Source organism: Strix uralensis, chromosome 1 (assembly GCF_047716275.1).
Source record: "Strix uralensis isolate ZFMK-TIS-50842 chromosome 1, bStrUra1, whole genome shotgun sequence".
Taxonomy (NCBI): Eukaryota; Metazoa; Chordata; class Aves; order Strigiformes; family Strigidae; genus Strix; species Strix uralensis.
Genome location: NC_133972.1, coordinates 23008950 through 23036484, shown reverse-complemented (window position 1 = coordinate 23036484; position 27535 = coordinate 23008950). Strand labels below are relative to the sequence as shown.

The window sequence follows — 27535 nt, the reverse complement described above, 5'->3', positions numbered from 1 at the left end:
CCATCCAGAGTATCAATGGCTTCTCAGTGCGCAGTCATCAGTGAACTTGCTGAGGGTAAGCACTTTGTTGCACTGCCCAGGCTGTTGATGAAGATGTTAAATACAGTTGGTCTCAGCAGCAACTCCTGAGGAATACCACTTGCAAACAGCTGCCAGTCAGACTTAAAGCACTGACCCTTTGAGCCTGGTGGTCCAGACAGTTTTTCCACCCGTGCTGTAGTCCACCCATTCAGCCTGTATCTCCCCAGTCAGACTACAAGGATGCCATGGGAGAACTTAAGAGCCTCGCTAAAGTCATGGCAAAAGATATGCACAGCTCTCTCCTCATCCACAAACAGAATCATCTCACCATAGAAGGCAGGCAGATTAAGTTGGGTATAATTTCCTCTTGGTAAACCCTTGGTGGCTACTCCCAGTCACCTTGTCTTTCATGTGCCCGGAACTTGTACGTGTCTGGTTTACTTAGAAGTTTACAAGTCCACATTCCCTGGACTTGTACATGTCTGGTTTACTGAAGTGATCCCTAACTCCATTCTACTTTACAGTGGGTAGTACCTCTCTCCTTCAAACTCTCCTACTAAGCACAGACCTTGACAGCAAAGGCCAAGGCAAAGATTGTCCTTTGCTACTAGGGTCTTTGTCTGATTTTGTGTCAGGCCAAGATTTCCTTGATTTTCTTTTCAATGTTCTTGATGTTCTTTTCAGAAGTCCTTCTTACTGCCTTCTCATTCTTCACTGTTTTCAATTCTAGATAAGCTGTGGCCTTCACTAATTCTACCTGGCCTACACAGTCAATGCTTCCACATTCCTCAGGGGTAGCCCATCCTTGCTTCCATTTTCCATGCATTTCTTTTAGTGCTTGAGCTCACTCAGGAGGTCCCTTTTCAGCCAAGGTGGCCTCTTTCCATGCCTCCTCATTTTCTTGCACACCAGAATAGACCACGTACTTTGCAAGCAAACCTCCCCTTCCTTGTGGTCTCACTTTATAGTGACAATACTTAAGCCACCATCGTTAGTGTTATTTTGGAAGGTGGAAGAATTTGACTAGCAAAATAACATTTTTCTGTTGTGTGTTACAGCTCCTCTAGAGGGTTGATAGATTAGGATTGTAAAGTCTTTTGTAGAACTGATAAGGCTGAAATTGCTTGTAAGGGAGAGCTCTGAAATCCTTTGCTTAAAGGAATAGTGCCCCTGAAAGGGTCTGCTTTGAGAGGTCCACTCCCTGAGAGAAGAAACATCCTTCCTGCTGCAGCTATGCAAGCTGGAGACAACAGAATGAAACACAGGTACACAAATCATCCACGCCCAAAATTTCAAATACAGCTTTCACTGCAAACTGTATTGCCGGCAAGAATGAAGAATGAAAATGCATCACCTATTTTCATCATTATGATTATGAAATAACTCAGGGAAATATTCTGCTGGCTTCACTAACTAGTCCATCTTTTTCCAGCGCACAGCTACTTAAGTTCTAGTTTTGTAGCAAAACTACTGCATTCAAGAGCATTCAGTGTGATGTATATGTAGGTTCCTCTTTAACATGAAGTTTTTAGAGTGGATACTAGTAAAGAACGAATGCATGTGAGTTGCCAGCTCAGAAACTACTGAGCAGTTCTTCTCATGGGATTACTCATTTTGACTCAATCTATTCAAACGTCTCTGCTGATGAGAGAACAAGACTGAGCATGGGGCAGTATTTCACTGCTCTGACACTAGTATCCTTCCAGTTAAGGCATTCCTGTGATGGTATTTTATGGTACAGAAGGGCAGAATTTCAGTGAAAATGGGAATGTCAAGCTGGGAATCTAACTGAGAGGACAAAGAATAGAACATCAGATGACTCACCTTCCTGCCTCAAACTTTACCTCTAACCAAAACAGAGGATGATGAATTAGGCTACAGCAGCATCAGCAACAAGAGTAATTAAAAGTTATTACATAAAAGTAATTAAAGATAAATTGACAGCAGATAAATATACTGCTTTTGCTTATCAAGAAGTGTTTTGCACTGTTCAGCTCCAATATTGCAGTGAATTATAGGAGTGCTTAGTTTTCTACATATGCATGGTTCCAGTGAAATTAATGGTATTACTGGCAGGAAGTTACCTAATCTGAAATAACAGCACTACTCAGAATGCCTGAAGTTACTAGTCTATGCAAGCTTTTGCAGGCTGAAAATCGACAGCAGCATTTTATCACTTCCTCTGAGCCAGTTAATACTCATGAAATAAAAATGCTATGTATGTATGCATACAGAAAATGCAACTGACAGTGAGAAACCAAGTAGTTAGCTAAGACTGACAAGCAGAAAAATTCAGGCTTATTCAATGTAGTGTTCTACCACCATAACAATGTCCACTAACACTCTCACTAGTCAAATCAAATATGAAAGATTTTTATAGAAATATATAAGGCTTACTTGTGTTTTGTCATCTTTAGATCATGGAAAAAATGGCTGAAAAACCTTGCATAAAATAAGTGCATAACTGCATGCTCCTTTCCTCCGATGTATAAATCCACAGGCATCCAGTAGTCTGCTAAGTCACTATTAAAGGGCCTGAAAAAACACAAATATAGAAAAAAAATACAATGTGTAGCAGAAAGATCAGCTCTACTAAAGTAGCTCATCATACTTGACTGGACACCACTGTTTACTGAGAGCACTACATGTACCGTAAAACTTTTATTTTGCTATCAGACCTTTTTAATTTTTAAGAAGTGATATGCTTATTAAATTATAGACAAAAATGTAATTTCCACTGGGACACAGATCCACAAAAATATTATTTTCCTGTATTTTAGGTAAGTAACTAAGATTTCATATACATTACCTGACAAACCGCTGAAACTATTTGCTTGCTCTTTAAATTATTTTTTTATAAATACTCTGTGGCTAGGCTTTAAATATTTTAGTATTTATCAAGTTTTACAAACAAATAGAGTGAAAGACAAAAGACATGCCAACTCAAAAACAGCTGATTTTTTTTTTTAATCGGTGGTTTGCATTGTTGCCATTAGGGGGCAATGATGCAGTTTAAGGCTGCAAAACATTCCGAAGGGTTATCGTACTCCAACTGAAGGATGCTCGGTGGATTTACAGTAAATTTGTCATTTACATCATATTTACTATGTCATTGGAGGTCACTGCATGGTTTCCTAGCACTGCTTACTGCCTCATTAAATATTGTTATGTCTCCTGTAATGGGGTCCTGGTTGCAAAATACCATTTGTATAGATGTTTTTCTTTAATGTATGCTTTATGGCCCCTTTCTAACAAATTTACTTATTTTGTCAGGTTTTTTTTATTATTCCATCGTATTTTTGTAAAAGCAACCCTTTTTTCCTCACAGATGAGCCCAGAATCAAATCGTGGATCTGGGATTCATGTTTTTAGTGGAACAAATCAAAGCTAACTTGTTCATGATCAAAAGAGTAATTCTCCCAAATTCTAGACCTGTGAAATAGGGCTTATGAAAATAAAGGGTTTATATATAAACAGCTTAGCTGAAAAAAACAAATAAATCAAATGGAGGTAGCAATCTAGTGCAGAAGTCCATATAAATGTTCTTATTTCAATATAAAACAGATTTAGCTACACTAAGCTGTTACTTCAACAGCTGGATGTTACATCCGACTATTTCTTCTTCAACTTCTGCAGAAGTCCCTCTTGTCCACGCACAAAAAAGTATTTCAAACTGTTGCTGGAGAGGAAGCAATCTGCCTAACTTAATAATATTAATAATAAATGCACACTATCACTAGAAAATAATTAAAATTAACATGAAATAGAAGTGTTCACAGAAGATTTTTCTTTAGTTTAACTAAACTAGTGCTGGCAATATAAAAAAAAAAAAAATTGGCCCAGCTATAGTAAATCACTCAGTCTGTAGTATGTACCCAGATGCTGCTCTGGATAATAAACCACCAAATGAGTCCCCTAAAAGCCCTACATGTGGTTATCAGTATCTCCTTCTATCTTCCTCAGACTACATAGTAGAGCTGTTCCACTAATTCCTCTTGGAAAAACCAGTGCTATCAGCAGTACTACTACAGGCAGATTGTGAAGCAGAAAAACAGCTAAATAACTACATCTATCTTCCCACACTCTCCATGCTGCAGCCACTAATACACAGCACATGAAAAATCTCCTTTCATTAATTATGCATATAGTCGAAGTGCCAACACAGCAGGAGCTTGCTGCGATGCCACTTCACTTCAGGTCTGCGGACGAGGAAGCAGCAAGAGTTACCGGAATTCAAAAGGAGAGAAATGGAGGTGCCATTCTTGGCAGCTGGATGTTACACCAGAGTATCTATCCCTCTTCTTACCAGTGGAGAAGCACTGTCCACACACTGAACTACCCAGTGTATTGCCAGGGAGGGTACACTCTGTGCAACTTACCAAAGTCTCATAGAGAGTCACGGTAGGCTGTCATTCTTGATGGTACCCTCCACTAAGGACTACCTTTAGCTCCTCAGCTGAACATTTCCTCTGTGCCCTGCCCCATAATGCCCTTTCATGCAAACTTCTGTCCCTTGCCCTGTAGCTCCTGTGCTTCCACAGTTGTATCTACACACCCTGCTCTTGCAGATCTCCTGGCATGGGAGCAACCAAATGTCGTATTTGTGGAGCAGATCCTAGTCTATCCTGTGCTGCATTCAGGTCAGAGGACAGGTACAAAATTAGGGCAGCACAGGGGTTTAAGCCACCTTCTCCAAAGGCAGTTAGATGCTAGAAGCACCAGAGTGTCTGGCCTCTTCCTTCCCTTCTACTCTGTGCAGCAGGCTTGCCCCCAGAGGACCCTGCGCCTGCAGCCCTCACCTGTCCGTGTTGTGAGGGTCAGTGTACCTCAGGTAGTACCAAGCGGAATCAACAAATGTATCCATGGTATCGACTTCTCGCCGTGCTGCTGCCTTACACCTGAGCAAGAGAGGAGGAGAAAACCTATTTTTAGATAAGTCACAAGCTTGGAAAAAAACAACCATGTACAGAGTGACCACGAAGACATTCAGACTGAAAACTGAATGGGTCTGAACAGTCTGAAGAGTGACATTTTCAGAAAAAGTTCGACACCAGTAACAGGGCTGACTCTCCTTCCCTCTCCCTCCCAAACCAAACAAAATGCAAACCAAAAAGAAGCCTGTACAACTATAACATCCAGCAATAGCAGAAGATGGCACTGCATCAGACAGCCCTCTCAATCGTATGTTCCTGGAATTTTTTAGAACTGCCATTTTAAAAGAAACGAAGCAAGTCTTAAAACACAGACAAGTGTACTTTGCCATAAAGTTAATGGGTACTGAATATATATCACACTCGTTAGGTATGAGCAGACAAATCATTTTATAAACATTTAGCAGAAGGAGCAGGTGGTTGCCTCTCACTGATTGTCTATACAAAAAGGTCTTTGCAGACTCCACTTGTTATCTCTAGAAAAAATGAACTTAGTTTAATTTCAGCTTTCACTGAGATGTAGCAAATCTCTTCTAGACCTTGTAGCACAATTTTAATTTGTGATTATGGCAAATCAATTTTTGCTTGGAGTTATACTGGCAGTCCTGAGAAACTCAGGTTACTTTCTGCTAATTTCTCCCTGAATACAAATTGTAGGAGCCAATAATCACATTTAATAAACTTCCATTTGTTGTAAATGATCCCTCTTTAAAACTCTTTCTGTTAAAACAATGGGATTATTCTAATGTCAATAAAACTTTGCAACATGTGACATAACTTGTCTATAAATACCACTGGCTATATGTAACAAATGTATGCAATTTATAACTATGTAAATTTAAATATATGTATATGTGGAATAAATATACATAGTAAATGGGGACTGGCTATTCAATATTTTCCAGCTGCATATGTAGTGTCTGATCAGGCTTGATGACTGAGCTGCAACATGATCTGCCTGTCTGCCTGATATTTCAGCTTGGCTTGGTGAGGCAAGTTTATGAGAGTATCACTACTTAATATTTTCCTTCACTCTGTCTCTGTCCCAACTTCTTCTCTACCAGCAAGTTTTTCATTCAATGGGAACATTGTAAAGAAATTTTACTTCTAACTGCTTTTTAATATAGAACAAGCATTTTATATAATTGTACATATAAGCAGAGACTTGGCCAACGTAAAATAATGCCACATTACATTGAAACAGAATGGCTTTTCAGTCAAAAGCAAGAATACTTTACAGTCATTGAACCATAATTATATCTGCTTCATGCCTCTGATGTTGCCTGTACTCTAAATGGACGTGGCTCACTAACACAGACAGCATGGGCATCTTTCAAAACGTACACAATTTATATTAATATTGTGATTAGAGGCACAACACTGTAATTTCATTAGACGATCTTCAGACAACTAACATAATTACCTGGACTTATGTATAACAATGGATAACTTGGGCATCTCTTCCCATTTAGGATTGCTAACATTACTGTCACTCAAATACAGACTTTTGTATCTTTCCATCTTGCTTTCCTTATTAATTCTAGATTAAATGCAACTAATAAAAAAACCCCCCGACTATTACTGGAGAGAAGGACTAAAGGAAAGGATGACGTAACAGAGCAAGGAAAACCAAGGAAGACTATGCACACACAAAAGTAATAACTCAAAGTATTTGAAACTGTAGCAGACATATGGATGAGCAATACTAAAGATAGCTGTGAAATAGGTGAGAATAAGAAGCCAAATAAAGGTGGGAGTTTCATTAAAAGTTAATTTCAGCAAACTACCACAAGAAACTAATCCTGTGAGCCTTTATTTCTGACTAACTTCTAAGTAGGGCAGCCACAATATACTATCCAGAAACCGTAAGGACTTGCTATACATGAAAAGTACATTGTTGCCTGCTAAACAACAAAATCATTGTTGAATTAAGGTCAGGAGGAAGCCAAAAGTGCAGACAATGACTTTCAGTCACATCAGGAAAATTCTTCAGTTGAAATTAGGAATTGTAGACCAAGGCATTTCTGGGGATTTTACTAAACCTGTGGATCTTGTTTAGTAAGGCTTCCCTGCAAGAGTCGCACTTTAAAATGCACTAGTGTATGTAACTTAAACAGGCATATCTGAGAAGAAATTTTCTATGCAGAAACATGGAAGTAAATGTGTGTCTTACGTAAAATATATGTTATCAACAAAGGTCAAAATACATGTTCCCAGAGAACCACAGAAGTGCTGTGCATAAGCTACCTAATTAGAAATGAAAACCACACTGATATTCTACCCTTCAAATGTTAAAACTAATTTAGATGTTATGAAACTGCTGCATTATCAATGAGAGCCCTAACGCCATTTATATGTCTGATTTCCCTGCCTGGCAGCCTGATAATGTACTTCCCATTTGGTCAGTCTGTTAGCAGCAGCACTGCACTGCACTGCTGATGAAAAACGTCTCTGGGATACCTCATGTTCTACCAGTCCCTTCTGCAGAACCTGTATGCAAACTCCAGTGTACAGAGGATCTAAGCAGCCCTCAAGATTAAACAACTGATTCTTATGACGTCTCTCTCACTACTTTATTTAGGCTGTTTTGTTTCTTAAACAGCTGGACTACAAACAGTAAAGATAACAGCATTGACAAGATGCATAAACTTACTATTTCCTTCATTCTGAATTACATGCTGTTATCTGTAATGTACCAGTGAATGTGATTCTTCATGATAAAGAATTATATAGCTGAGGAAACACTTTATTGTTGCACTATTGCTAAGAGAATGAACACTATTTTAGTTTCCTTACAAAAGGATATAATTCAATAATCATTATAATCTTTATATGAACTCCGCTGGTAAAAGATAATGAAAATTATTGTAGTAAATGAAATAAGAAATACTGTTAAGAAATAGGGGGCAGGGAGAAAAATCATTGTTTTCCCATTTTTCTTTCCTCCGACTTAAAAACAGCGAGCTTTGCTTGAGCTTGTTTATGAAGAAATAGCAGTGGGTGTCGCAAAAAAGGGAGTTTTACAGAGTATATAAGAAAAAAACGGCTATGCTGAGTCAGACTAAACATCATTCTGGAATAGTATCCTGTCTCAGAGTGGTCAATTGTCAACACTTACAGACAGGTAACAAACAGGCAGGTACAAAGCGCTACCTCCCAGTGAGCAGTAAATGCAGCATTGGCTTACCTTGGACAGGAACAGTTCACCCATTCTGGAGCTGTTTCTAAAGGTGAAGCTCCCTTGCCTGTGAAGGTGGTTACACTGGGCAACACCACAGGTAAGTCTTCATAAGGTACAGGGACAGTGCCACATGTCTGGCAGTGAACGATAGGAATAGGTGTTCCCCAGTACCGCTGTCGAGATATTAACCAATCTCTTAATTTGTCACTTGTTAGGTCTCCACCTATTCTTTTATTTTTGGCCTGGTGGGTAATAGCTTTTAAAGCCTCCTGCCGAGTCATGCCTGTGATCTGATTAAAAAATAAGAGAAGCAAAAGAAAGAAAAATGTATACTTGCTGTCAGTGAAAATGCAAGAACAGACCAAAAAAAAAGTCACAAATCCAATTTCTGTGAGTCAAAGTTTATGAGCCTCATATCAATATCCCCCTTCCTGCTGCTTAACGTCCTCCTCTCCAAGAGACTATTCACATACAAGTTACTCATTTGAACCCTCTTGCTCAAAGGATAATGTTCTTGATGGTCTGAATAGAACAAGGCTGAGAAAGAGTCTTGAAGACCTCTTTAATATTTATTGGCAGATATTTGCATTTACTGCTGATCTTTTAATCAATTGCTGTACGCTGAAACTTCCAAAATATCACCAACACAAGGTAAAGACTGAAGAAATGAAAACAGTAAAACTGTAAAACAGCTTTCTTTCTCCTGTGTTCATTTTAGGTTTTTCTATTCTTGCTTTCACATACATCTTAACCACTTAGACCCTACCTGTAAAGTAACAGAAAATAAGCTTTGTGTCTGCTATCAAATGCATTTTTTCAAGAGATATAACACCATATATATCTTATTTAAAGATAAGATTTCTATGTCACTTCAAGCAGGTAAGTTACCATAAAGGCTTACACCATATTTCAGTGAATATGTGAAAAAAGGACTATTAAGTTAATATTTAGCTTTAAAATCTTTTCAGATGATGAAATAAGAATCAGCTTTAAACAAGGGTTTAATTATTCAGTTTCCATTATAAAAGTCAGACCAATACTGTACCTTCCTCTCGTGTAGGAAAGGAAAAAACTAATTTTATTGCTACAGAAGAGCCAGCATATTTAATCATTAAATTATTCCTAGAAATTTGGTATCATAAGCCAAGCATATCAAGCATGGTATCATAAGTCAAGCCTGGCTTGATTCTTTAAAAAAAAAATAAATCCCTTTAATCATACGAAGTATTTGGCACTCTTGAGAACTCCATACTTGTATACCCACCTCTGCAGAATTAATGACTTTCTCCAAACCATTTGGCAATGTCTCAATGACTTCAGTGAAAGAAATGCCCAGATTCTTAGCTACTGCAGCATCTTCTGCACTAGTACTAGGAATTCCTAGGAGGGGAGAAAAAAAAAAAAAACATTCTGAAATTGGCTAACATGGCTATGAATCATCAGTTTAAGGATAAAAGATTTTATTTCTACAACACTCTCTTTATAATGAATTTTACTTGCCCAAAGGAGTTTAAAAATCTAAGAACAATAAAAATGTTTTCACGTTCTTTAAGCAGTGAAATTCAAGCAGCAATAATTACAAACACAGTCTCCGTTTCTCCGTAACCCAGATGTTCATCAATGTCCTACCTCAGAAAAGGCTGAACATTTGATGGTTCTGAAAAAGACTAAAAATAAAGCTACAAAATTTGGATAAATAATAAAATCTTCAATACAGTTATATTATCTAAATATATTTAAATAATACAAATTTTAATTCTGTTTGCTAATATGAGAAACGAAAGTTGAAATACTCTTCTTGTTTCAATAGTAAATTTAATCTCTAATTTCATAGTTTAAGATGTACCACAACACATCAGTCTCTAACATTACTATCCCTTTCACTTCTTATGAAAGACATGATTTTTTTATAAATGCAGGAAAATAATTCAAATAACATCAATTTTCTATTCAGAATATAACTACTGAGAACACTTCCTACTGCTGTTCAAGTTATAGAAGTCTCAGTACTTAAGGACCCTGATGTTCTCTTTCTGTTTGCATCTTACTATTTGGGACAGTCATACATCTTAGTTCTACTCTGGAGGACTACTTTACAGGGCGGGTTAAGAAATCTCTTAACTTTATCATCACATGTGTTGTGAAATAACATTGAGATACTAACAGATTGATTATTTCCACAGAAAGATAAATCTTTCTGCATATTTTTTCCTTTCAGTAATAACTTATTTAATATTTTGAACAATCTTGCACAACTGCTGTCATCTTTAAAAGGCAAAGAAACTTATTCTGACAAGCCAATGCCAATGTTAAGTTTGTGAAAACTACAGACAAAAACTCTCAAAATATTGCTGACCACATTAGAACTATTAATATACAAACTACTTCATTCAAAACCAGTGTAACTATCGTCTTTGTTAAGGCAATTAAATGCCTGCTATACATTAACTCTCTCAATATACAGAAGTTTAGAAGCTGATAACGAAAGAAAACCAAGCAAAACTCCCCTGTAACAAATGACTCTAACTAGCAAAATAAGAATTGCTATTCTATCTTTCCAGCAGATGTACACTCTTGCCATTTCAAGGCCCTGTTATAGAATAATGTATGTATCTTAATTTGTCAAAGAGCCCTGCAGCCTGCAACAGGTGGCTTCTCAATATGCTCTGCAAATGGAAAAAAGCGGGTCCCACTTTTTGGTCTTCCTTCTTTTGAAACGACGATGCTATTAATGTACATTCGCAAAGCTCAACAGCTGGCATCCAGAACTTCCTGGGAAGAGCTGGCCAGTTTCCAAGAGACATAGGCCAAGGTACGTGCCAGTGAGCAAGCTGGAAGCTTTTAATGAAAAACAAGATTAGGTATCTCAATTATTTGGCTTCTCTTACAAAAGGAAAGGTTCTGGTTCTCAAAACCAGATTCATTTCTAAAGCATAACATGCGGGCATGTTATAAGTAAGCTGCTGCCCAAGTGGATAATTTCATCGGCCTTGTGAGGGTCACCCAAGACATTTTTGCACAGTCAGCTGGTTTTATCCAGTCCACTTGCTGTGCAGGAACAGCCAATATAGGCAGTGGTGCAGAAAAGACAGGAGCAGCTCCAGGGCAGCAACAAAGTATCAACAACAGGGAGGCAGTAAAAGGGAGTTAAGGGGTAGGAAGGTAGTGGAAAGGGGGAAGAAGAGATAACTATTTCCTATTAGGACTGGCACAGGACATGGTGTGCTCAATGCAGCTGAGATGAGACCACAGCAAAACACAAGAGTAAACAAAAATTAGGTGGGTGCAGATAAAAATGGACACCATTTTTAAAAGTCAGTGCCATTTCTAATTTTACTTATAAGGACAGTCACATCATCTAACTGTATGTACTTAGCTGCTCAAGTTGTGGGGCTGGGCTCCCTATGCAGGAAAGGAGTAAGACAGGCAGCTTCATAGGACAGCTTGGAGAACTGAAGCCCACCCCAGGTGATTCAGAGTATCCTCTAGCAACACCCTTCCCCCTCTGTTTATGGATCCTCAGTCCTAAGTCAGATGCCTTAAATTATGGGACTGCTTCCTTCAGAGATGAAGGTTCCAAGATAACTGTCCAAGACTACCTGAACAGAAGTACTACCTATTCTGATTTATTTTACTGACCTCAACACAAATATTATCAGATAAAAGTCAAACTTGGAAGTTTTGTACCTTTCCTGTCTGAAACATTTCTCTATAAGGATGCACATAATTTATATAAACATAAGACACAAAAAAAGCTAAAAGTTTGGGTTGTTTGCAAAATGTTTATGTCAAACAATGGTACAGTTCTGTTTTGATTAAGGATGGTGAGATAGCCAAATACACATGGACTGTAAGTAATCAATCCTCTTAAGAGATGCAGATCCTCAAATTTAGCTCATTAAATGTACTAAATTTATAATATTACCATTAAAATTAATCATCATATAAATCTCTTCCTCCAGACAGATTCCACATAGCTACTTCTCCCTTCCTTCTTCACTAATGAAGAATAGGAATGAAGAACAGAGTTCCAAAGTCCAGAAGAGAGCCACTGTGTTCAAAGATTTACCACAAGAGTATCTCATGCTCCAACACAGCAACTGAAAACTATACCATTCCACTTACACATTAAATGTCACATACCTATTTTAGTATCAAGAAAATTCTCAAAATTGGTTTTTGCTGAGATGACTACAGGAATCTCCTGATCGGTAAGCAAATTCACAGCTGTCACTGAAGTAAGAGAGTCTGAAAACAAATGTAACAATCATGGTAAGTAAAATATGACAGAAGATATGCTAAGAACATTACTTACTATTAGAACTCAGTTTATCTTAAACATGCATTAAATTTATATTACAATTTTGTTTAAAAAAGAAAATGAAAGAAAATGAAAAGCCTAATCACATTTCTAAAAAGCTGACGTACCAAAATCTTCAGTAAGTTGGACTGCTAAAATTTTCATGATTAAAAAACATACTTACAACAAACACCTGAATGAAAACAGAGTAAGATTTGGATTATAATAAAAAAATGGAGTCCTTGGCCAAAATGCAGGTCTGCTGCAAAGTTGTATGAATTGGTTCTAGTAAGTCCTGACTTATATACTAGCATACATTATTACAAAATTATGTAAAAAAAAATCAAGTTATTCAAATGAAACTGAAGAGGAGCATATGTCCTACGCTTATGATTTGCTTTCTTACAGAAGAACTACAAAGCATAAAAAATATTGACCACTGTTAAAAAAAACCCTAAATAACCTGTTGATTTCCAGACAGAATATTCATACTCATATTAGAGATGAGGAACCCAATGTCCATAGGGAAGGGGAGAGAGGAGAGAATCAAGGGTGAGAACTGTGATAAACTGAAATTGAGTTACAATGTGTAGCTTGGGTGGCTCAGCAAGAAGAAAATCAAATCTGAATATTCCAAGTTCTGAGGATTCAAAGCCCAGATCTCAATTTGGACTGGTTTCTAACTTTTTCAGTGCCTTTAAGTTGATGACAATTAGAATAATTAAAATACAGACTGCTAAGAGCATCCTTTCACCTATCTTCATAGCTAAGCTGAGGAAAGTCTTAGACCTGTATTGCAATGCATGAAATCTGCTTGAAATAAAGTAACAGCATTTTAGAGAATATGGCTACTATATCTCATCACTCTTCTTAACACAAGGGATATATTTATTTATTGCTGATTATTACTTTTTCAAATTTCAGGTGTCTGAGATATCCATATTCTAGAGAAAAAATTTCCCACATTCAAACCACTGCACATAGCTTTCCTCCCTGTGTTTAAAAAAAGTACAAAAGGAATAATTTCACTCTTTAAAAGCAACTACCCAAAAAACCTCATGAACAGGAAGCTGAGTGGGTAGTAGAGTCTGCTTTTAAAAATAACTTCTCTCTTCCTCCTAGCAATAATTTTATGCTGGAACCCAAAATAATAACTCCAGTTTATGAAGGCATTCTTTCTTGTGCTCATTTGCTCACATCATTATTATAATAGTCGTAAAGAGATGATATTACAGTTACAAATGTAAAAGAATGTATGCATAGTATTATAAAGAGATAATGAACAATGTAAGGGTCAAATCTTTACTTCAGATACCTCATGCTGTCAAAACTAGAAGACTTACCCCAGGTTCTAAATTAACATAAATTTTTCTAGGCTAAAAAATGGAATGTTTGGAAACTGGTTGCTCACCTCTATTTAAATAATAATAGCCTAAAATACAGAGCTGTACTCCGAGAGTAAAGCTATTGAAACTTTAAACTACTTTCCGATACAACAGTTGTGTTTTTTTCTCTCCTAGAAAACATAAAAACATAACCTCTTAATTATTTAAATGACAACACAGTGAAGAAAGGGAGTTACAAGACTATCTCTGTTGAAAAGGAAACAATTACAAAGAATTAAATTAAAATGTTAATGTTACTGGTGATTTTTTTTTTTTTTTAATCTTGGTGAATGTGAAAATATGGTCTATTCAATGCCATCCAAAATTTCTTTTTAATTAAATGCCATTGTTTGCCCTCCATATGTACCGTGGCTGAAATGCAAATCTGAAAGTCCTGAAATGCAAATCTGAAAGCCCATGTAGAAATCCCTCTCCTTTATGTTCTCTTCTTTGGAAAATACCAGTCTGTGCCTTTGAAATGCTCAAGAAATAGTAAGAAATATCTGCTAATTTCAACTGAAGAATGCATATAAGTATATTTAAAAGTAGCAGGAATACACAATAGCAGAGCTACGATTCTGGAATTGTGCCTCTTTTTCAAGGACTTATGGCTGTTATTATTCCAAATGAGTGTTTCTTAATTTAGCTCAACCAAAAGGTAAAGCTTATTGTTAAGAGACACAAAAAAGCTTTTCCAAGTATTTCCACATAAAAACGATATAAAAAAATATACTGTTGTCCTTATTAAAAACACATTTTGCACTTGTGTAGTTTGGCTTAAGGCACAAGATCCAACAAAGATACAAGCACATACATGGATATGCGTTTCTGCAGTTAGTGCTTTGATTTGGCTGAACTGTAAGAACTGCAAACTTGTTCCTTTGTTCCTTAACAAAAATTTTCCAAGCTTTGCTCAGCTCCAAGACAAGAGCTCTACATACTCAACACATTCAGGGTCCACTTTTTTCTGCTAGCAAGCAAACTTTTTTAAGGTTATAGAAATGAAGCACTTAAAAATAAAGTAGTTCCTGTGCAACATCACAATTTCCCACAAGACTCCTGCTTCATTGCTGTTGACATCAGATGTTATATAGACAATGAAGCCTCATCTTTACCAGTGAGGAAAAACAATAAATATTGAACACCAGCCTGAAGTGGAAACAAAAATGTTCAGTATACATTGTATTTACTCTCGTAATTTTCAGGTTTTCCAAACAACAAAAAAATAGTAGGCCAGGTATGCTAAATACAGGCAGAATTGGTGGTAGGAACCTTCAGGAAACCAGTTAACACCAAGTGAAGAACTCCACTTATTCACATGCTCTGTACAAGCCATGGCCTGCCATGGGGAGACTCTGAATTTACTCCATTAGAGTCCTGTATTAACCAAGGATCTGCACAGCAGAGTATTATTTTGCTATCTATCAGTGATCTACTTTGCTATGTATTAGTCATCTATTGTCCTCCTTAGATTTCCTCTGACAGGAAGATATCATGGCTGGTGCAAGAGCTGGCTCTGCTGTCTTTGTGCTAATGACAAATTACCGTATAGCCATGAGATTTTCCAATGGGCTGACATAGCCAGAGTTGGACTATTCACTTCTGGTACATGAGAAAACAAGAGTCTGTTCCACTGCTTTTATACACTGTGAAGTGTTACAGCCATGATAAAAGGAAGAACTCTAACATAGCTGGTCTTACCACATCTGAAGCCAGGACAGGCTGATGTGATACTGTTTGACAAGAATCAAAAGACCTGTTTCCTCTCAACAGGAACAGCTCCTGCTCAGCTTGACACACATTCTGAATATCATTCTCTAAAATTGTTACTCTTCTACAACAAAATACAGTATGAGAAAAATATCACCTTTCCCTGGGATGAACTCCCTCTGAAAGACTTCCTTGAGACTGCTATTCCCATGCAGCAGTCTGTGAGTCGGTAAAATATATAAATGGGAAGCTCCATAAATGGCTTCAGGAGTATAGGTGTAAGCTGCTAGCTTCTCTTCTGTTACTTTACCATTAACCTGGAAAAGAGCAGAAAAATTCTCACTGGAAATGCAGTGGTTTTAGATTCCTTTACGCAGCTAACAAATTTACATCACCCTGTAGAAATACAGTTCTAAATATCAAAACCAGATACATTCCCACTATAGGGAGTTTCCAGAATCAAACCTTGACAAAATTTACTTTTAAGACCTTGAAAAAGTTGCTTTACTGTCTTGTCTCAGTTTATCGAAATATATCCATTGACAAAAATTCCTAAAACCGTATGTAATATTACATTGTGCTACTGATCTAGATTAAGTAACCTGGAATCCTTCTATTCACTTTTAATATGCATGCCCTGTTTCCAAGAAACAGAAATGAGATGTTATCTCTGAAATCTAAAGAGAATTTAAGATTTTCTCAGCTACCAGGCTTTCCACTACACTTCTCTGATGAAGTCAATGCTACAACTTACGTACAGGAATAAAATAATAAAAAGTGGCACAACATTCAAACAACTGGACATAAAATATGAGTAATAAACTTAGAAGAGTGCTTAAGAATTACCACCTGGCACTATCAACAGGCTTTATATTTTAGGTCAATTAACTGTAGAGTGTAGGGGGGTCTTAGAAGGAGAGTTTTCTACAACAGGCATTGATATACATTTTCAGAAACAATTGATAAAAACAACTTCAATACAAAAATGCACCTTATAGCAGTGTGCAGTTCAGAGGTATTAAGAAAGTTTAAGCTGTCTGAATTTGAAGTTTCCAAAAATTCCGTATTTTAAAATAGAAGACCAGAGTAAATAAGCAGAATAAAGCTTTGAAGCACAAGGGTTGAAATTCCATCAGGGTCTCCGAAAATCTCTACTGTATTCAAGAAGCCTTCTGCATCTTGAGACAAATGGGGAAAATCTGAAGTCTTTCTGTAGATAATCATAATTTTCTTGAAGTTTCTGTTTCCTTCCTCTCCTTTCTTTCTATATAGACTTCTCTGTAGGTCCATTACTACCTAATTGTGTGGTTTTCATTATTTTAATTATTGTTTGTAGTAAATGAAATAATGAACAAATGTAAGTAAAGTGGCTTGCCTGAGGTCAGCGTGGGGCTGACAGAGAAGGTGCTGTGCAGAGAGGAGCAAGCTCAGCTAGATCCTAGCTGACTTGTGCAGTGCCACTTGATACTGCTCTTGGCACCGCTCCCCTAAACGTCCTGGCTTTCAGGAATGCTTATTAGCTGGCATGTATTTTGACATAAATACACACAGCCAATTTGCATCTGATATTGCCCTTGAACACACAAACCCTTTCCTAAGGAGTACAGCAGGGAGTATTTCTTCAACCCACAGCGGTTTTCGGGAATCTGTGCTGGTCTGGGCATGAACATATAATAATCTCTTTTAGTAGGTTTTAAGACTTTTAGATCTGAAAATCCATTCCCATCACACATTTCAGGGGTTGTGGTTAGCCCAACAAAGACAGCAGCATTGAAGTTTCTGACCTACCTTTAGCAAGAAGTCAAGAGAGCATCCAACACAGTCACCTATCCAATTTGCTTGCATTTCTTTTATACCGTACCACTCAGGGAGATCGGACAAAGCATGAAACATAGCCTGATGCAATAAAAGAAAGAATTAGGACATTCAGCTATTGTAAGCATACAGATTAAGACTACGGGTTTAATTATAACTAACAGCAAAATGATAAAGTGCTGGTAAAAACATAGGAAGAGGTGTTTTTATACTACTGGTGCCTCAAATTCATCTCTGAGAACAGAATTAACATGGCGCAAGCCGGAGGTATGTTGTTTCCAACAGAGACCCTGCTGTTATTAAAACAAGCCTTCCTTTTGAATGGACTAAACCTTAAACACAGAACAAAACCCTTAGATGAAAACAAACACAAAAAATACACCAATGGGTGTAACTTGTGGGAAGTGTAAGTGACCTAATGAGCAGAACAAGACTACAGATACATAGATGTGCTTGCAGGTATGAAGCCAACATTGGATTAGTTGTTCTAGATAATAGCCTGGAGATGGCAGTCAGACAAAAGACATTTACATGTCCTAAAATTTTCAAGGTCTGACTTAAAATGGCAAAATAAGACTTTCCAGTTGCCTGTGTATTTTTTGTATTTCATAATGATATTTTACCAAGCACAACAGACTGCAAAATTGAGTGGAATCTTTAGGTGATATTGTCCTGTAAAAAAACCCACCCAAATCATAATAATAAGGGCTCATATTAAATTGAAAATACATATAATAATATTATAATAATATAATTATTATAAGCAACCAGCAATAAAGCTGGTTAAGGGTCTAGAGAACAAGTCCTATGAGGAGTGACTGAGGGAACTGGGGTTGTTTAGCCTGGAGAAAAGGAGGCTGAGGGGAGACCTTATGGCTCTCTACAACTATCTGAAAGGAGGTTGTAGCAAGGTGGATGTTGGTCTCTTTTCCTAAGCAACAAGTGATAGGACAAGAGGAAACGACCTCAAGTTGAACCAGGGGAAGTTTAGATGGGATATTAGGCAAAAATTCTTCACAGAAAGGGTTGTCAAGCATTGGAACAGGCTGCCCAGGGAAGTGGTAGAGTCACCATCCCTGGAGGTATTTAAAAGATGTGTAGACACAGCACTTAGGGACATGGTTTTCGGGTGGACTTGGCAGTGTTAGGTTTATGGTTGGACTTGATGATCTTAAGGCCCCTTTCCAACCTAAATGATTCTATGATTCTATATTAAGCAGCAGAGAAGAAATTAAGTGTTGGCTCCTTCATTAGCCATAATGTCCAACCGCCAACCTGTAACTTTTATGTATATTTATACTCAGCAACAGATATATCCATGTATTTACGTGCTTTCTGATGTGTGGCATGAAAGCATAGCAGACTATTTCAAGTCAACTAACATTTGTCTACACGATTTGAACAGTATGTTTTTAATAAACAACATATATAAAAAAGTAAAGGAGATGTACAAAGGGATGCATAACTCAAAGCTCATCTCATTTTTCACTTCATAACACTTCACATTTTTGTTAAGAATACTCCGACTGTCCAGAATCTTTACTTTAGCAGAAGTAAAGCCAGAGGCATGAGTCACTCAGACAGATGGTGGATATGCTGAACAATTAGAGTTAAACTCTAAGAATAAGGCAACATGTTGAGTAATTTTTCCTTCAGCTGTGATTCCCAACATCAAATGTGCAAGCTCTTTATTATCTCCTTAATCGCTAACAACCTGCAAGGATAGACATTAGCTACTATGTGCTTCTTAAATTAAATAGTGGGTAGTTAGATAATTAGTGAATATACAATTCATTCTTTTTCAACTGTTGTGTTTTAACTACATTCTTAAATATTTTCAAAGTCAGATGCACAGAAGATGTTATAAGAATTACTTTCTAGATATACTCTGTTGTATATCTATCACTCAAAATACAACAAAGGGCATCTCCTTCATAAATCATATTACACCACCAATTGGGATTATTACTACTTTCTACATCCTTAAAAATCAAATTAATTTTCTAATGATTTATAAATAAAAGAATGGTAAGGTTTTGGAAGGTTTTTAACTTTAATCAGTTTTAGGTCACAATTGCAAGTATACTATATCACAGAGAATTCAAAATTTTCATTATTCTCATTAATTTTAGTGTTCCAGAGACATCTGAGCTTTATCTGCCATGAATAATCCATGTACATATACACCTACTAACGAATAACGAGTAACTGGAGATATATATAGATACAGAGATATACATGTACAATATTTGGATACATTCTTTGTAGGAATTTTGTGCATTTTAGAAAGAAAGAAATTGTGCCAATACACACAGAACTGGCTGGACGCATTAGCATATTTTTATAAATTCTCCTGCTTAGATATCCATCCTACTCTACGTTACATTTTGCTGGCAGAAGTAGCTAAATGTGCATGTGCTCTACTGAAACTGTACAGTCTGTACAGTCTTGCCAGCAAAACTTTCTAGATTTTTTTTTCACTGCAGGATTAATATATCAAGATTCTTAATGTGTGTGTGATAATGATTTTAACTCTAGTTAGTTGGCCTTATTAGGAGCTATAGGCTACAGTTTGACTTAGCCCAATACTTCTCTTGATAATGCAATTGCTTAATGCAGCTAAATACAGTAAGAGCCCAATTAGCTCCAGCTGAATGAAGATAATAAAACTTATTCTGCATGATGGCACAGCCTAGCAGTTTGCAAACACAAACCCATCACATCTTAATATGCACACGAGCAGTAGTATAGCATGATAAAAAAAAACACAACCAGAAAAATCTTAAAAAATTTTAAATATGGAATTATGACTCTGTGGTTTTTGTACTCAACACACTATTTTGGTTTCCTGTCAAGGCTACAAATAGCAGGTGAAGTAGAAAATGAACAACATGCAAAACACAAACACTTAACGCAGTGTTACAGAGACAAAAAATATACAGTATGTATACTGCTAGCACGTTAATAAGTTTCTGGATGGTAAATTAACCTAGGATACTCACTAACAGGAAAGTAGAAAAACACATTAATTCTTACACACATGAATCCACTTGTACATTCAAAATTAATCCATGCAAATCAGGAGGTTTTAAAAAACTGCTTAAGGGAAACCTTTTTGAAAAACTTGTTGTTTTCAAATCCAATTGCACCACACCCTGCAAAATCATAAATCTGTAAATGTATGTTAAAACTATTACCAATTTTTAAAAGTTACATGTAGCCTGTTTGGGTATACAAAACTCCTGAATTGAAGCTGACCAATGCTAGCATAGAAACTCCTGAATATTATAACCTAGTGTTTGAAAATTTAATATTTAACTCCATGGATTTTGCTTCCATGTTCTTTTTTAAAATCACTACCATATTTGGTGAAACATCTTCTGAATCATTAAATTAGTCCCATGAATTCTGCTCCAATTATTATTTTGCAATTACTGATATGATTCCTTAATCAAAAAATTTGACACTTAAAGGCATGTACATAACTCCTTGTCATCTGTGCCACAAGTTTGTTAACTAGGTAACACAGAAAAGACAATCAACAAGAAGATTGCCAGCACATAGGCAAATAAAAGTAAAACCATGTTGGACTCTGCAAGGGACAAAGAACAACAGCAGCACTACAATCCACTAAACAGAGAGTGATAAGCTCATCAAATAAACTCCATTTTCAAGTTTCTGATGACGACTTAATAGTGAGAAACTTGGAAACATTAGGTAGAGTGTTTCTACTTTCATTTTTCATGGCTTGGGAAGAGACAAGAAAACTTCAAATGTGTATGTTTAATTACAGGAGAAATTACTCCCATCTTAATTAAACACAAGTCAAGGTAAAGCGTAAATACATTTTGGCAGTCTTCCAGATCTAAAGACCGACAGGGTCAGGAAAAAGTTAAAGAAATCAAAGCTACATTCAGGAATGAGAATGACTTCAAGGCTCTTACACCTTTAGGAAAAGTTTGACTTAAGTGCTGGAGAAGTTGAAGACTCAGGGTAAACTGATGTTTCACAGGACTGCTTTACTCTTTCAGAACATCTAGAAAATTCTGACATAGCTAGAATATGAAAGTCAACCAGCTCAGATAATCAGAGAGTCACAAAATCAAGATGAGTTTGTTGAAAATTCATCAGACAACGATGACCAAATCTGAAACTAAAAGTAAAGCATTTGAAAGTGGAAAACTGATCTCACATATCCAGCTGTTTAGTCTGTTGAATATTCATAGAGAAACAGAACTTCAGTTTAGCAATCTTCAGACAAAAAAAGGTCCATAAAATCAAAGAACAGAAGTGCTTTACAATTTCCCATGAGTATCTCAACTCCAAAAGTCCCCCTGCTCAAAGTTCAAAGAGGGAGGATTCTGCTGAGCACCTAAAAAATTGAGTCTCTGACTTCAGGAACTAAAGTTTTTAGTATGATCAATGACTGTCACTAATTTCATACTTAGAGTATTTGGCTATAAAGCCAAATGTTTACTCTTTTTTCAATGAAGACACTTTAATGAAGTTTGTCAAATTTGCAACATAACAAGACTAAAATAAAAAGGTCAGCAAAAGGTTTTATTTCAAAAGCATTAAATTCATTAGAAAAATAAAATTGTCTTCTAATAAATTAAAATAAAATTAAGAAGCTTTGCTTCTGAGGAAGAGTCAACGAAATATCAAGATCTGTTTGGATTAAAACGAAATTCTTCATTTTATTTGACCAAGCTCCCAAAAGATTAACCAAATGTAAACTAGCGATTACATGAAATCATATAATACAACTTAATATATTAACTAAGGTACACGAAACTGAAGTTAGGCTGCCCACTGTTTTATTTTGCACTTTGTTGCACAGTTCCAACTGTGATTATGCAGTACAGCTTCTGCTGGTATTTAATCTCTTCTTGCTTTGTTTTTTTTACCTTCAGTAGTTTCTGCCTGTAGTATTGTAGGTCACTCTTGACTCCTATTTCCCATGTGTGAAGTATACTGAAAACATACACTAAAATGGAGCAGTAACACAGATACTGTGTATACTTCAAATTCGTTCTCATAGATGTCTGAACTGTCACCAGTTTTCCCCTTTCTTACGCTATAATTTATGGTCAACAAACACCTCTGGTTTGATTATGCAGAACTGAGGCAAAGAAATGATTCCTCAAAAGCAAAAAGTAAAGCCAGTGTTCTCCAGATTTGCTCTCCAGAGCTGTTCTCATTGTAGCAATTACCAAAGAGAAGATATACCCTTTCAAATATAATGAGGCATATCTTTGGGATAAATGAGTAATTGATTCCATAAATATAAAATATCTTTAAAACCTTTGTTATCATTTTTAGTAGTACTGAGCATTCACTGTTTTGATTAATCTTACACCAACAGGAACTTAAATTTATACTGCTGCAGCATCAAATGAGACGCTGCATTTAAACTAAGAGGAGATCAGCCTGGTCTGGATATCCACGAACAATTTTATGTCTTGCCAAGCTGACAAAACTGGTGTCATTTTTTTATTAATGAAGTGCTAAGCAAGCTGTGGAGACAATGCTCTTGGTCCCTGTCCAGGAGAGAGCTCTCAGCCTGACTCAAGAGGAAGAGTTTCAAAGCGAGGTTTATCAGACCCATTCTGTTGGAAGAACACAACTATAAGTTAGACCCCAAGTGTGGGAAGTGAAAAAATCACACATAAAGCATGCAAAACTAAAGAGCCAGCATTTCAATTCTCCTCAATGATGAGGCATTACCTCATGCTATGAAATCCAAAGAACTGTCAAGACTCTTAACATCCTAAAATGCAGTACTTCAGTTTCATTACATTTCATTACCATTCAGCTTAATAGCTCAGAAATAAAATAGAAAATAAAAAAATCAAGCAAAATATGATTACGTGAAATTCCAAATCTATTCAGACCAGACAAAGGGACTGTCAGATGCAGCACAAACCCAGAGGAAAGATGGAGAAGAACTGCTAGATTGTTTGTCGTTTTCCCTTCACAGACTCAGCACCATACTAAACGTCTAAGTTCCTGCACTCCACGGAATATGAGAAGGATTTGTCTCTAAATACCTGTACAAAACCGCCCCCCAAATAAACAACTAAGAAGTACCACTAATCTGCATGGCAACTACAAATTAGAGTGGCAGAATTTTGTAGGCCCTGTCACTTTCCCCAGTATTTAAATTAAACATATATTCTTATTGCTGTGCAAAAAAGGGAGATGATTTAAGGCAAAACTTGAAGTTTCAAAGTTGCTTCTATTTAAGCTTTTTTTGAACAAAATAATTTTCCAGTTATTTGGATGATTTTTGAAACGTAAAATATGAAAAAAATGTATAAAATTAATTTAGTTAGAACAGGGACTATGCAAAGACTAACCTTACAGATTCTGATTTGAGGACTCATTGACTGTACATAAAAAACCATAATAGCAATTTACAGGTACAGACAGAAAATACTAACATTTACAGATAGATTTTTTCCAATGAATCTGCCTACAGATTCAGCTGGGTAACCATAGCAACTAAATGTTTTAGCTTAAACATCTTAAATGCACAGACAACAATTTGAATAATAATGCCATCAGTTAAAGCATTATATTTTTATCAAAGAAATCTGTCAAAAGAAAAATTACAATTAAAACGTTCTTTAAAAATCCATAAAAGCTGCTAGACCGTTTCACATGTACTTCACAGTTTAAAAAATGGGTCATGATTACTTTATTACTTTACATAACCAAAATGCTTTTTGCTAAGCGTTTAAAGCATGGTCAATATTTTTGCTCTTTGAAAAATATTCACTGCCAATGGTAAATTGCCATGTGAGCCAACACGGCTTCGTTTGTTTGTGCTTTTTATTTCAAGAAAGGACTATGAGCTGGTGCAGTAACAATAAAGAAATCAAAGCAAATCCACAGAAGATGATTGCTCTGGACACAACTGAAATCCAAAGAATAGTGGGTGTAGGAATGAAACACTGACTCCTGAAACACAGCAGATGACTTCACAGTCCATTACTGATCATGTAACTCCTTGTTGCTATTTGATTAGTAATTTAAGTATTACAGATGAAGATTACCCTTACTAGCATTTATTTTTATTAAGGTTGTGAGATACAGGAGAAAACAAAATGATAAATGGGTGAAACAGAAGAACACAGATGACTAGAAAGATCATCAATATGCAGTATAAATAGGTTGAATAGTTACAACAAAACAATTTGTTGATGTTCCAAGTAGAAGATAAGTTGTATACGTATATATTCAGCAATTATTGCTAGCTGGTAATGAAGAACTAAGGGATAGCAGATTCATTAAAGGTATTTTAAATGGAACCTTGTCTACAAAACATAGTTCTGAAATAAAGACTTACATTTTCCTCTAAGCCACACAGGAAAGGAGTTACTTACCAGATATAAAGCTTTATTTCAACATGCTTTCCCACTACGTCAACTTAAAGGAAACTCAGGGATAACTTCAAGAAAACTCAGAGATAACTTCTGGAAGGAATAGGGAACAGATTTGCAGGGAGCCTTGTTGCAGAAGAAGGACAAGGAAGGTGGAGCTTTCTGACATTTGGTCTTGAATTTCTGTAAATTTTTCAGAAGAAATAATAGTCACCACTGAAGGTGCAAGCAAAAGGTGACCAGAAGCAAATGGCTTTCCCCATGAGATACCAAAACCAGATTAAGGCCTCAATGGAGAAAGATGAGTGGGACAAGTAGAACACACTTAAAGAATACTAACAGTCTTAAAGTAGCCAAAAAGGGAAAAAAATACAAATCTTCCCCAAAAGGTGCAAGGATTAAATTACTATCAGATAACCTCTTATTGCATCCCATTTTTTAATTTAAAAATAAGAAGTAGTGAAACTTCAGTGGATAACAGAAATCTAGCCATACAACTCACTGAAAGCCTGAACCACGTAGCTCTCTACCTCTTTCCAAACCTAGTAAGAACATCTCATACAAGGAAGGAATAAATCTGCCCTGCGCCCATGAACTTGTTCAAGCTGTGAGATACAGGACATAGAGGACCAGGTGTGTTCTGATACAAATTCTGGCAGATGGCTCAAAGACCTAAAAGCTACTCTATACTGACAGAAAACGTAGATCTTTGTTCGAATCAGAATGATTTTGGCCACGCTAATCCGGCACCACCTTGCCTTAACCTTCTGGACACCTTCAAAAGAAGCAGAACTGGACAAAAGATGTTCAACAGGCAACTGACTCAGAAATGGGGAGTAAAGACCTCAGGGCCAGACAAGTTCTAGAAGGTCAAACTTCTACTTTTATTGTTTTTTTAATGCAATAAAAGTTGACCATGGATTTGAAATCTCCAGTCCCATTGAGGATAATTTTTATAATGACCTCTCAGACTTCCCATTTACAGGAGTCTGGCACATGAAGTACCATAAGTAACCTTCACCATCTAAGGCCAGCTTGGATAAAAATGCTGTCTACTACTGCAGCCTTCAGGTGCCTGAAAGTAACTGCATAGAAGGCACTATACACAGATTCATGGGGAGCCTCAAACAACTGAAGAAAAAGAGAAGAAGTGAGATCCATAAAGAACTTAATTGTTATACTCATTTATTGTTAGAAGCACAAATATCTGAAGTCTCTGAACAGCAAAGACTTTCAAGAAAAGGAAGTTGTACTGGTAGAGGTTCTGGTCCATGATGTAAGCCAGGAAAATCTCTTTATGGAAATAAGTGTCTTCAAGATCAAGAGATATGAAGTAACTCACCCTGCTGAAGTGAAGGTATTATCACCACTACTGTTATCATCCTACAATCATATTAGTGATTAAAGATCTTTAGCTTCTTAAAGTTAGGGTTGTCATTATCCTCCACACTTACTAGGACTAGCTCTGTAAAATCTGGATCCTCTGCTCCAAGATGAAAGGCTCTGTAAATGATAAAGGTAAATGAACGTCTCCCTCTCAATAAAGCCCAGTGTCCTGGCAAGGGCTTTTGAAAAGAGATGGGGAAGAAGGCTTGAGGAATAGGCTAGGAAGAGTGATTGCTGTAACCATGGTGTTCAACACTACACTATTTAGGATGATATGGATTCAGATCAACTGTCAACAGCCTGAATCCTAAGAAAAAGTGTACAAAAGAAACAGATTTAGAAGGAAGGACTCATGTCTCTTACCACTCCTTGAAAAGTACTGGTATGACTGCTGTAAGGAATGAAGAAATGTGTGCAAAGTTGAGTTTTGCGGATAATTAGTCAAAATATTCAGAAAGAGGAGCCAAAGTTGTATCATTTAAGATCTGTAATTTGGCTTCTGTCAAAATGCTATTGTGAAGCACCCTGGTTATGTCAGTGTAGGCACAGAGTCTCTAAGAGGTTGAAGTACTTGGCCAGTGTTAGCTCAGAGACAGTCACCCTCTGATGGACAATCTTCAATTGCAGCTTGTGGTTCATGGGCCATTCAGAGCTGTATGGCCAAAACAGTCTTCTTCAGGAAGTAAGACACAACATGCTATGTTATCTAGCCTCTTGCAACTTGAAAGAAAAAAATAAGTACCAAAAAAGGGAATTTATTTATCTTAATTTTCCAAAGCATGAAATCCATCTAATATCAGATATTGGACTTAAAATAGCAGAGCCTGGTAACCTGCTATTCTTATCTGAAGGTTTGGGAAAAAAAAAAAGTAATTTTTTCACCCCCTCTACAACCAAATGTTTAGAGCCCTTGCCAAAAGAAGCAGATCGAGACTGTTTAAAATGTGCCAGAACCACAGCAACAAAAACGGGAGTCAGTGGAGGGTGAGTAAAAAGGAAAATCCAAACCACCTGCTGATACTTGGTAGCATCTGTCACTGTACAAGAAGTGGGAGCACATGAAGGTAATGCTTGCCAAAGCACTTGAGCTGGGAGCAGTATGGCATCATTCATCGACCTGGTTGTACCAGCTAGCATAGACCCTACAGAATATCAGTCATGCACAGAACAAAACCTGGGGAAATCTTTTCAGAGATCTGTAGAGTACTCAACTGTCCTCTGTAGTAATGCATAAAGGTTTTGTAGTTGATATAAACATTCATCCCCAAATGAAAAGAAGCAGCAGCTCTCATTCATGATGCCATTAAGATGTTCAAGAACATGGGGTTGTTTGCACTTTTGCCCTTCATGTAGGCAGGGGATGTGGTAGCCTCCTGAGGTGACATCTTTGGGGGGAAGATGAGGGGATTTTGTGGAGACTG

General features: G+C 36.7%; 1 protein-coding gene across 9 annotated transcripts in view; it reads right to left on the bottom strand.

Moving 5' to 3' along the window:
* LARS2 (leucyl-tRNA synthetase 2, mitochondrial) overlaps window positions 1-27535 on the bottom strand; it is a 145643-nt gene that overhangs the window by 30490 nt on the left and 87618 nt on the right. For all 9 annotated transcript variants that reach the window (XM_074859389.1, XM_074859416.1, XM_074859408.1 and 6 more), the window contains 7 exons: window positions 17317-17424; window positions 15686-15845; window positions 12277-12381; window positions 9398-9513; window positions 8140-8423; window positions 4821-4919; window positions 2419-2556 (listed from right to left, as the gene is read on the bottom strand). In XM_074859389.1, coding sequence (XP_074715490.1) covers window positions 2419-2556; window positions 4821-4919; window positions 8140-8423; window positions 9398-9513; window positions 12277-12381; window positions 15686-15845; window positions 17317-17424 — 1010 coding nt within the window. The remainder of the gene's footprint in view (window positions 1-2418; window positions 2557-4820; window positions 4920-8139; window positions 8424-9397; window positions 9514-12276; window positions 12382-15685; window positions 15846-17316; window positions 17425-27535) is intronic.